The sequence below is a fragment of the Pseudophryne corroboree genome, chromosome 1 (genome assembly GCF_028390025.1).
Source record: "Pseudophryne corroboree isolate aPseCor3 chromosome 1, aPseCor3.hap2, whole genome shotgun sequence".
Lineage (NCBI taxonomy): Eukaryota > Metazoa > Chordata > Amphibia > Anura > Myobatrachidae > Pseudophryne > Pseudophryne corroboree.
In genome coordinates this window covers 805,559,811-805,571,981 of record NC_086444.1, presented here as the reverse complement: position 1 = coordinate 805,571,981, position 12,171 = coordinate 805,559,811, and the positions used below count along the sequence as shown (strand labels likewise).

Sequence of the window (12,171 nt, the reverse complement as noted above, 5' to 3'; positions counted from 1 at the left end):
TCCTCTTCCGGTGACTGCGGCACCAGGTATGGCCGATGCTGTGTGCGTCGCTGCTTCATATTGTTTAACGAATCCGTCTCCATCCCGTTCTCCCGGGCTCCGGCCGGCGGCGGGACAGTGACCGGGGCGCTCCCTGAGCTGCCGGCGGTTACATTATCTGTATAGGCTGCAGCGGAGGAGCAGGGGCGGCTGAACAGTGGCTGTGGGCCGCGCACCGGTAGCTGCCCTCTAGCAGAGCGCAGGACTCGTTCTCCCAGCTGTGCGGGTAGTCACACATAGGCGCTGCCTGTCCCACGGCAGAGTGCAGTGTCTGATGTTACTATGGGGAAGGATTAGCAGTGCCTCACTTGCTGATCCACTAACCTCATAATGATTATGCTTTGTGTTTAATAGTGTATTGCGGGATTTTATGTTTTGGATGAGTTACACATCTCACATGGGCTGCCTATGTATTTGTCACTTCCATCAGTTCATCGAAGTATACAGTAGTGCTGTTCTAGGTGCAAACACTTCTCATGTATGGCACTTAGCTGTGTGTTGGAGATACTTAATGGGGTCTATTTACTAAGCCTTGGATGTAGATAGTTGTTGGAGATAAAGTTTCAGCCACCCAGCTCCTAGCTGCCATGTCACAGGCTGAGTTTGAAAAAGGAACGGAGCTGCTTGGCTGGTACTTTGGGTGGTCTTCAATATGCTGGGTGTCGGGATCCCGGCGCACAGTATGCCGGCGGAGGGAGAATAAAATAGTGGTGCGCTACCGTGCCTGCAGCGTGGCGCGCGCAGCGACCCCGCAAGGGCCTCATTTGCGCTCACCACACTGTCGCCGGGAGCCTGACCGCCAGCATACCATATCACACCTGGTACTTTATCTCCATCAAAGGCTTAATAAATAGACCCCCTTAGGTTGATATCGGAGTGCCACTACCAATGTAACAGTATGTGCACCCAGGGTTTCATATATCTAACTTTTTTATTACCCATGTACAGTATAATAGGATGCAACACTTCCTTTAGTAGTAGATTGTCTATTGAAAGGATTATTAAACAACGCTTCCAAAGGAGCTACTCCTTCTAACCCAGGCATGTCCAAACTGCGGCCCTCCAGCTGTTGAGAAACTATACATCCCAGCATGCCCTGCACAGCTTTAGCATTCTCTGACAGCAAAACTGTGTCAGGGCATGCTGGGATATGTAGTTTCACAACAGCTGGAGGGCCACAGTTTGGACATGCCTGTTCTAACCAATACGTTTTTGATAGTGATGTCGTCTCTGGTTTACATAATGTGCTTTGTCAAATTGCCTGCACATGAGTTATTTCATGTAGAGTCAAAGGGTGGAATTTGATTAGCATTTATGCCTTATGCCAGTGGTTCCCAAACTTTTTTGAATCACGGCACCCTAGAACATCAGAATTTTTTTCACGGCACCCCAAGGCCAAAAATTTCTTATTGACAAATTTAGAATAAAATATTAAATGAAGTAAATTGTATTTATAGACCACAAGTTCCCCCTGCACACGAGCACATCCTGCACATCACCACCCCTTCCCAGCCAGGTGACTCCTCCCCCCCCCCCCCTGCACCTGAGAGTACAACATCTTCTCCTCCCACCCCACTCCCCCCTCTCCTCTTCCCCCCCCCCCAACCTGACAGATGACTCCGTGACATCCCGCACAAAACCACCCCTTCCCAGCCGGGTGACTCCAGTCACCATTTACCTACCCCCCCGCCCTCCTTGCACCTGAGAGCACAACATCTTCTTCTCCTCCTCGCCACCCCGACGGGTGACTCTGACATTCCGCACGCTCCTTCCCCCCACGGCGCCAGCTGATTACACGCGCGAGCATCGCCCGCTAATTACTTATTAGACGCCGCTCCAGACGGGCCGCACTTCACCCCCGGCTAAGTACACTCTGGACGGCAGCACGCACCTCCTTCCCCGGCTGACTAGCCTGGACGCTCCTGCAGCACACACTCTCCCCTTCCATACTCTCTGGCTCCGGCTAAGGCTGCGGCGGCGGCACCCCTGTGACAGCGTTGCGGCACCCCAGGGAGCCGCGGCGCACAGTTTGGGAACCCATGCCTTATGCTGTTCCATAATGGCACACTGCATCCACTGTCATCACAATTGTTTCCTTACACCACATAGGGGAAAATCCAATTGTTTCCCCCACGGCTGACCCCTTTCTTCTCGCAGCCTCCTGAGGTGGCAAAATGAAATATGCATGAACTCTGGTTTGGGGGCCCTACTCAGGAGTGTAGCTGCCATACGTGGCTAAACCCAGCCTAATTGTGTGCGATAATTAATGGGTGCCAGGAACAATTGAATTGCTCCGTTGAGCGCCCATAACAATTGTATTGCCCTCGTAGATGCTGATGTGGTCAGTACATCGCATAGAAATCTGTTTTGCCAAAGGATTTGTTACCTGTTGTAGTGGAGTGGAATATGACAACATACAGCATGCACAACCAACTGACATGGATATTTTGTTTTTAAGCTAGTCTCATTTGAGATCAGCAATTGTAGAACTTAAGGTGCATACACACTTGCTGAGAAAATGAGCGACGTCTCTAATTTTCACCCTTACTGAGCGATGCAGCTGATTTTCTCTACAAGTGTGTATGCTGACGCCGGTGACCATCGATGTTGGCTGTGCAGGCAGCTCAATCTGACCTGTTTTCCTAGAGCTGTCTGCATGAACTGGCCGCTGCGTGATGTCACTAAGCGATATGAACGTCATATCACTCAGTGTGTATGGTTGTCCGTTGGCCTGGGAGATAAAAACACTAGGCTACGTCGCTCACAGAGCATGTTGCCTAGTGTGTACCCACCATAAGCCACCTATGTTTTAGTGTATGTGTATATGTATGTATATATTTTTTTTTTTTTTTTTCACTGTTTTTCTAATTTTTCCCCTTGGCATGATGAACACTAGTTTCTTACCCTGTTCTTAATTTATTCCACAATAGATATAAAAAATGGTCCAGCGCCTGACATACCGTCGTAGGCTGTCCTACAATACAGCTTCTAATAAAACCCGTCTGTAAGTATATTCTTACTTGTTACTTTGTAATGTTGTTGTTCATGGTTCACACAGAGGACTTTATGGAGTGTCTTGTTTCTAGGTCTCGGACACCAGGAAACAGAATTGTTTACCTGTACACCAAGAAAGTTGGCAAGGCCCCCAAATCAGCATGTGGCATCTGCCCAGGAAGACTCCGTGGTGTAAGTGCAACATTTGCATTCAAAAATTTAATTATTTTTATTTATTTATCAGCCAGTAAGATGTTTGTAGATATGATCAAACATTGAAGGGTCTATTTAGTAAATTAAAAAATACCTCTCAGGCACTGTAGCTAAGCCTAACATATAATTTCTGAATTTACTACATTGAAAAGTGTAGAGAAATCATTGCTTTCTTTTTTTTTTTTGCCTAGTCCAGCAGCCTCCATAGGTTACAGTGTGGTCTGAGCATGACTGATATTTGTATAGAGTAGAGAAGCTGTTTTTCTCTAAATCATAACACAATCTCTGGACGTTTGCACAGGAGAAGAGTTCTGAAGAGACTACAGTCTTCGTGTCATCCCTTGGTCCCGTTCTTTACAGGCACATACGCACTGGGCTTTAAACACGTTGCTGTCTTTTGCATTTGCAAAAAGAGCCCACTAGATTTCATCTCAAATTTAGACAGCTCTTTTTTTGTTTGGTCTGTCCCAGCGGGTGTTTTAATGTAAAGGAGAATATTTGAATGAGTTATACAGTGCTCTATTATTACTAAATAGAGCCCAGAATCCTTATGTATCAACTAGACCTGAAATCTAGCTGGTGTAAAATATAATTTAGGATGAAGTAAAATTTTTTTTTTTTTTTTTTTTTTTTCATATTTCCCATCTATACAGATCCGAGCAGTGAGACCTAAGGTGCTCATGAGGCTGTCAAAGACAAAGAAACATGTTAGCAGAGCATATGGCGGCTCCATGTGCGCAAAATGTGTTCGTGACAGGTAATGTGTGTGTTCTCTTAACATGATGCTGGCTAGTTTTTAGTGTTTTCGTCTGCACCTTTTCTTCATTGACTTGTGCAGTGTGACCCTTAAAAAGGTAAATTATATACTTATACTGGAGAAAGTAGTCTGCAGATACTTACAGTAATTATACAGCACTCTTAAACTATTTGCTTGGCAGGTGTCAAACTACCAAATCGCCTGCTAGCCATGGCACAAGCTTCTCGTTTGGTGCTTGCTAAAAAAAAAAATACGACATTTTTTCTATGTAATGCTAAACATGCTCTGGCTGGTAATTAATAAATAAAGTAACATCTGTCTCTATAACGAATATTGGGGGTAATTCCAAGTTGATCGCAGCATGCATTTTTTTTTAGCAGTTGGGCAAAACCATGTGCACTGCAGGTGGGGCAGATGTAACGTGCAGAGAGAGTTAGATTTGGGTGGGTTATTTTGTTTCTGTGCAGGGTAAATACTGGCTGCTTTATTTTTACACTGCAATTTAGATTGCAGATTGAACACACCACACCCAAATCTAACTCTCTCTGCACATGTTATATCTGCCCCCCCTTGAAGTGCACATGGTTTTGCCCAACTGCTAAAAAATTTGCTGCTGCGATCAACTCAGAATTAGGCCCTGTGTTAGAGCTGTATGTGGTTTATAGCAGTTCCATGGGGAAGTATTCCCACATCCGTTGCTGCAGAGCCTGAATATGCAGGTGGATTTTGGCATTGAAGGAACCCTTGAGGAAGGAAAAGAGAAAGTAGGGGGTAGTGAAGGTTACATATGGGTGTTCACAAATTGTTTTGTGGAAGCAAATGGCTACTTGTGTACATTCCCTGTTTTTCTCTGCTAATATGTGGTTGTGTGTGGATACTGTGATGTCTGTGTTTCAACTTAATTTGCACTTCTAGCAGTAGTTAAGGACAACATTGTTAGGAGACATTAAGGAATTTCTATTAACATGGTATTGTTGTAAAGGATGCAGTCAAAATACAGGTTGTCGGGATCATGGCGTTCAAGGGATCGACAGCCGGTGAAATACTGACAGCCAGAATCTCTACCACTGCCAGGTATTTCCACACGGTTGGTGGGTCCTTGCCACCAACTGAGTGGGAATATAACCTGTGGCAGGTGGGCTTATTGCCAGGATTCTGATTGTCGGTATAGCGGGCCTGGCCAACCTGTGGCTCTCCAGCTGTTGTAAAACTACAAGTCCCAGCATGCCCTGCCACAGTTTTGCTATTAGGGAATGCTAGAGCTGTGGAAGGGAATGCTGGGATGTGTAGTCTCACAACAGCTGGAGAGCCACAGGTTGGCCAGGCCTGCGGTATAGTGACAGCCGGCATCCCGTCTGCTGGTAATACATATGTATTCTTGTTGTAAGGCTTAAGGGCCCTACACACTCGGTGACTGGACGCCGAGTTGCCCAATGGCTGGAGGGAAGGGGAGGTGACGAGACTGTCCATATTGGCCTTCAGGTATGAAAGAGTGCAGGGCCGCGCATCATTCATCGTTGATGCCTACACACTGAAAGATATGAACGGTATCTCGTTTATTAATGAACGAGATTGTTCATATCTTTCAGTGAAATCTTTAAGTGTGTAGGGCCCATTACTTATGTGCTGTGTTCATGAAGCAGACCAGAGGAAATTCCGTTTTATCATTAAATCGGTTATTTCCCTAGATAAACATGCCTCACAATATCCATACTAGTTTGTAACAGGAGTCCAGCGCCAATTCCTGCCTCGTAGCACTGCACGTTTCTTGGGTCCAGAATTAGTTGAATTGCTGACAGCTTCAACTGTTTGGGCGTCCGTAAAACAACTGAAATCCCCCCCCAAAGTATTAGGTGCCTGTGTGAGCAATTCATTTGTTGCTCCAATCGGGATTCGTTCAGTTTGAAGGCTGTGGGATCCCGGCGGTCAGGATACAGCTGCCGGAATGCAGACAATGCCACCATCCGGAATTTCGTCAAAACAGGACTATTCCGACTCGTAGTTGTCCACGACATCCATAGAGTGAGAATAGATCTTGTGGTGAGCGCAGAGAGCCCGCAAGGAGACTCTTTGCGCTTGCCCAACTGCCAGCATTCTGGCGGGCAGGATGTCGCTGTCGGGATATAGATAGCCGGAATCCCGCCCATTGGTCCCTCCAGTCGTGCCCATTACTGTTAATGTGTTAAAAAGTACTGGGTTTAGCCATTATACGCTGCTAAACACAGTGGGGTTTGGGTGCCCTATTCAAAAGCAGTGACTTTTTGCACATTTCTTCTTGTCGCCTCAGGAGGCTGTGAGAAAAAAATGTCTCCCGTGGCTAATGGATGCCCGAATGGAGCAACAATGCAAGTGCTCAGTTGGGCACCCATTAGTTAAGGTGCCCGGTGAAACATTACATTCCCCCCCCATCATGTTCTATAATATGGCTTATTATGTAACCTCGTGTTATGCATCAACTCATAGGTTTGATAAAGCTACCCCATAGTGACTTGAATGACTACTGTTCACTTTGTCCTGATGGCTTGTGGTACAAATCATATATTGTGTGGGAGGAGCCACTGGTATATTTGGGAAGTATTTTTGTTTTTTTCTGGATTTTGGAATATTTGCATACCATAATGTGATATTAGAGATGAGACCAAGACTATGCATGAGATGTTGTTTCATATACACAAGCAAACTTGTCATATCCCAGTTGCGCTGAAATTGTTTTCAGATTTTTGAATATTTCGGATATGGGAGCTGCAACTTATAATTGCACTGGAAGTAAACTATATTTATGGTTCATGTAAGTCGGTATTGTTTTATATATAAAGATCAATTCTGTGTAACATTTTGCGCAATTGAGGAACCATGGAAACATAGAAACATAGAATTTGATGGGCCAAGTGCTTCTTATCAGCCTATCTAGTCTGCCATTTTTTTTATCCTTTAGGTAACCTCAACCCTTTTTGAATCTTAGGCCTATGAATATCCTTACAAAGAACTATCACATGCATGTTTCAATTGCTCTCCAGTCTTAGGGGCCCTACACACTCGGCGATGCGCCGCCGAGGTGCCCGACGGCCGATACGGCCGACGAGCAACCCGGCGGCGGGGGGGCAGTGACGGGGGGAGTGAAGTTTCTTCACTCCCCCCGTCACCTGGCTGCATTGAAGTGCAGGCAAATATGGACGAGATCGTCCATATTGGCCTGCATGCACAGCCGACGGGAGATCAGCGATGAACGAGCGCGGGGACGCGCATCGTTCATCGCTTAAGTCTCCACACTGAAAGATATGAACGAGTTCTCGTTCATTTATGAACGAGATCGTTCATATCTTTCAGAATATCGCCAAGTGTGTAGGGCCTATTAGGCTCTATCACCTCTGATGGGAGGCTGTTCCACTTATCCACTACCCTTTCTTTGAAGCCATGTATATAGCTTCACAAACCTTTACATGTCACTATCCTAATACTTTATAGAATTGTATCAATGGTGCCTGGTAGCTTGTGAGTTATTACAGCAGTGTTATATTAGCATGCAACAATTTTTTTTTTTTTTTACAAGTAACCTCTTCAAAGCATTAAGCCATTTACCCATGCTCAGGACCACCTTTATAGGAAGAAATTAATTTCTAGATTATACCAAGCTGTAATAGCTAAAGTTCAGCATCAAATTTTCAAATGAAAGTTTTCCAAAATGTTGTGTAAGCAAAGAATTGTTTTGTAGAGGAATGTGATTAGTTTTTATGGTGCAACAGTAAATGGCTGTTTGAAAGGCTCATCTTAGCTTTTTGATATTCTATAGAGCCAAAGTTTTTTTTGTTTTTTTTTAATAACTGCACTCAGCCCCTGGGTGTGAATTTTCTGGTTTTATTCATTTAGGTCAGGCATGGGGAACCTTCGGCCCTCCAGTTGTTGTTGAGCTACACATCCCAGCATGCCCTGCAACAGTTTTAGTATGGCCAAATAGCAAAACTGTAGCAGGGCATGCTGGTATGTGTAGTTCAACAATAGCTGGAGGGCCAAAGTTTCCCCACTCCTGGTTTAGGTTCTACGTTTGGTGTTGTGGTGCAATTCCCCACTTACATAAGTATGTCTGTCTTAATAGACTTATACAAGGGGGTGCAGTTAAGTTCTCGGCAGTCGGGATCCTACTGCCCGGTATTCCCATTAGGGTGATGGTCTACACCACCACCTGAGGAAGAATATAATAGTGTTGCGAGCAATGCTCGCCACTGAGCACGACAAGCCTGTGAGGGGACACGCTGCCGTTGATGTTGGGATTTTGATTATCGGGATTCCGGCGTTGGTATTTCGACCACCGGGATCCCGACTGTCTGGAAATCATACTGAATCCGTATACAGAGTTTTGTAAATGTACCTTAATCAAGCAATAACAAAATTCTGGTGTTCTGAATTGACCAATTTATTTCTGTTGATACAAATGATTATACAATGCAACAGTGGTAATGCTGATGCCATTTAAATTGAAAGCATGCTGTTACATAATACTACTTAGCATATGCTTGCATATCTAGTGGGCCTCTGTATTGGATTAGTCCATTTCGTATCTCCTTAAGTCCACAAGAGTATATTTGTCAATGCTGCAGAAGTTGTCCTGTGTTAGGGGTCAGCATCCCACTTCACTACAATGTTAGTCTACAGCACTTTAAGTTGCAGCCGTTACCCAGTGTTAACGTCGGGTACCGTGGTGTCCTCTTCTGGCCAGAGGGCAGGAGATATGGGCTATGAGTACTGCCAAGGGCTCTAGGCTGAAAGGATCAGCTCCTTTTACAGGGCAGGGTTGGAGTTGTGTGCTGTGCCTGTCGTTGCCTAGGGAGGGGATTCATGGGCTAGGGCTTGTTGGGACACACTCCACTGCAGAAAGCCTGTCAGCCCGGAGCCCTTGGTAGCACTTGTAGCCCATCTCCTGCCAGTTGCATTCCTGTTATGGTTAAAGTAAGTACTTTCAGGTTTTAGAGACTAACATTCCATTTCTTATTGGCAGGATCAAGCGGGCATTCTTAATTGAGGAGCAGAAAATTGTCATAAAGGTGCTGAAGGCTCAAGCACAGAGCCAGAAGACAAAGTAACTTGTTTGTATTGCTCACATCAAAATAAAAATTTGTTGTATCTTGTTTTCTGGTCCGTAACCTTTTATCTGGTATTGTGTGGGGCTTAGCTGAATAAACACCAGCCAATCTAATGGTATATACACACTCTGAGATTCGGGCTGCCCCCGATTCTCACTATGCGACAGGGGCGAGGTCAGCATCGCAAGCATATAATGACTGTACTTGCTATGTGCGATTTTGGCTAAGTGTACATTTTGACTCTCTTTTCTACGAGAGAGAGACTGCAGGCAAGTAAATTTTGACTATCTAGGCTTGTGATCCTGACCGCGCATCGGGATCGCAAGGTGACTTTCACCTTGCAATCTGCACTAACTTTTCTTAAGATTTGACACACCATAAGGCTGTATATTGTTCATACAACAGACTGGCTATATAGTGCCCAATATATCCTTGACTTGCGCAAGCCATGCAGCATGGCATGTACATAGTCTTATCTATGGGGGATATTCAAGTGTTTTGCACGCCGGCAGCCACTTGATGGCGTCCGACAGAGCAATCAAGTGTTGCTCTGGTCGGGTGCGCACATTTGCCGGCGCTGACATTACTGTTATGATCCATGATTTTGTGTTGACAATTTGTTGGCCAAGTGTACCCAGCCTAATGCACTGCGGAGTGGGAAAAAAGTGAAATAGTGGTTTTGGATTCATGTAATTATGCTTGTGGGGTGTCCTAGCATACAGTGGTGGTCCTCCGTCGTTTTTTGGCCTTGCTACATTTAAAAGTGATACACAGGAGTTCAAAATAAAAACTTCTAAGGGGTAATTCAATTGTTCACACACGATTTTCTGTCTAAAGTAGCATTTATAAGGGTGTGCTGCACCCATAGAGTAGCTGAGCAGTTTTCAGATTAGTCACCCATCAAAGAGTCTGGTTGGGGATACTTTTAGGTGTCCTCTGTTACCGGTGATGCCCACAATATAGTGTGTGCATAACTGCACTCACCGCAGCCCCAAGATCACACGTATGCACTTATGTGGGACTGTGAATAAAATATACAGTTTCAGGGTGAATTGCAGGGGATCTGTTCTGCTGTTGCTGGCATTCCAACTACACATTGGATGCATTGCCCACAATTGAATTTGACCTCCAAGAGCTTCAGAGTCATACCCTAGGCATTGTAATCATAAGCCAACATGTCTTCTCAAAATTCACTAAACACCTTTTAAAGCAGGGATGGGGAACCTTCGGCCCTCCAGCTGCTGTTGAACTACACATCCCAGCATGCCCTGCAACAGTTTAAGCATGGCCAAATAGCAAAACTATAGCAAGGTATGCTGGTATGTGTAGTTGAAAAGCAGCTGGATAGCCGAAGGTTCCCCATCCCTGTTTTAAAGTGTACCATTGTTTGGCATTGTCAACACAAGGACCAATTAAAGCTTTTAGGTATTTTTTTTTTATCATATCCTGTCCTATAGCAGGACAGAATATGTATATACTATGTCAAGATGACCCTTTTAACTTACTGAAATTTGCCTTGGTGTGACTACAATTAAATGAGTCCCTTCGGATTCTCCTTAAAATATCAATATTTTTGTTTAATTTTGTAAATCTATACCTGAAGTTGGGTGTGGCAATTTTAGGTCTCCCAAGGTAATCTGAGAAATATTTCACCATATTACTCACACATAACAACAATTTTTTTTTTTTCTTCCAAACTTCTCCTTCCATATAAACTAGTCAAAGAATATGAGCACACTGGAGCAGCTCTCCTTTTAATGCTTTAATTGTACAATGAATTGTGTAGCAGTGCTGCGGCATTGGCAACTGATCAATCCAACATCTGTAATGTACTCTGCAACACTTGGGCTGCTTCCTTCATTGTTTGTCTACACTTGATGCCAGGGGTCCATGTATGCCAGCACATGCTGAAGCTCTTGTACATATTACACTGTAGTAATTGAGCTAGCTGTTTAGACCTCTAGACTATAGCAGTAAAGGAACATTGCCTTCACTGCTGGTTTCCACCATTAAGGTCTAGTTTATTCTTTCAAATAAACAATCCTATTTTCTAGCTGCCTGCAGATTCCATTGTACAGACAACTCGGGGTCACATAATAAAAGCACCTCATTTGCTTACACCACACTTTAACCACTTCAGCCACGAGGATTATTGTTGGAGGAGTTAACAGACTCATTGCAATGGCCTGGACAACAGAAAAATGGGGGGAAAAGCAAAGTGCAGGGGATGAGGTATGGGGTTGATGCATGTCTGTTTTTCTCTAGAGGTCAATGTGGAAGTGCCCTCAACATAGACACTTGTTGCTGTGCCACCATTTATAACCAGAACTCATAGCATAGCATCCTATAATCTATAGCTGTAGTTGTGCCTATTTAAGAAAGGCTACTTAAAATACCCCTTTCTAGGCAGACATGGTAGAGAATAAAGACAAGCACATACATAAAGCTATAATGGGGTCAATGTAAGAACAAGTAATTTTTTAAGTGGTTACTTGGTTTTCAAACAGTCATGTTCTGATTCATATGCTGTATAACCCATTAATGCCCAGAAGTAAAGGTGAGTTCTTACTACTGAACCTGGAAGATTGAGTGCAAGATGACAAACTGAACCTAGAAGTGACAAAAGTACTTGTGATTGGCGGACAGAGGCAGATAAGATGGTAACGAGGGTGGTAAATTGATTTAGAAGTTGGCAGCACAAATTTATGGGCTCGGTCCAATTACTCATGAGTTCATTGCCATATGAGAGTGCGGCAATATGCTGAATTTATGGTACCACTGCAACCCTTAGGGGCTGACCCAAAGAAAAAAAAATAGTTTTTTTTTTTTAATCTGGTGAGATTATGCCATGAGGGGTGCAAATTACAGTACTGTATACATGCCAATGCAACTTTTAACATCATGAGCACATCCTGAATCTGGAACGGATTTTAACACACAAATGTTTTACTATTCAGTGGTTTCTTAAGGATGCAGATAATAGGTTGCTTTGTCTGATACATTAAAAGTAGCATCAGAAATACATTTTTAACCAGGCTGTATAGTAAATCTATTCCCCTAGAAATAGTGTAAGAACAAGCATTTGATTGT

The 12,171-nt window shown here is 44.2% G+C and overlaps 1 protein-coding gene across 1 annotated transcript; it reads left to right on the top strand.

The window, feature by feature from the left end:
- RPL34 (ribosomal protein L34) lies at positions 1–9,126 on the top strand. The gene is made up of 5 exons (XM_063919069.1): positions 1–26; positions 2,970–3,043; positions 3,126–3,225; positions 3,900–4,003; positions 8,997–9,126. The coding sequence occupies exons 2-5, from the start codon at positions 2,979–2,981 to the stop codon at positions 9,079–9,081; spliced, it is 354 nt and encodes a 117-aa protein (XP_063775139.1). The 5' UTR covers positions 1–26; positions 2,970–2,978; the 3' UTR covers positions 9,082–9,126.
- The last annotated feature ends 3,045 nt before the right edge of the window (positions 9,127–12,171 follow it).

Excerpts from the sequence above, each read along its gene's own strand:
- RPL34 (XM_063919069.1), top strand. The coding sequence starts at position 2,979 with ATGGTCCAGCGCCTGACATACCGTCGTAGGCTGTCCTACAATACAGCT. Across the intron at positions 3,044-3,125 it reads GCTTCTAATAAAACCCGTCT|GTCTCGGACACCAGGAAACA; the intron begins GTAAGTATATTC and ends TCTTGTTTCTAG. Across the intron at positions 3,226-3,899 it reads GCCCAGGAAGACTCCGTGGT|ATCCGAGCAGTGAGACCTAA; the intron begins GTAAGTGCAACA and ends CCATCTATACAG.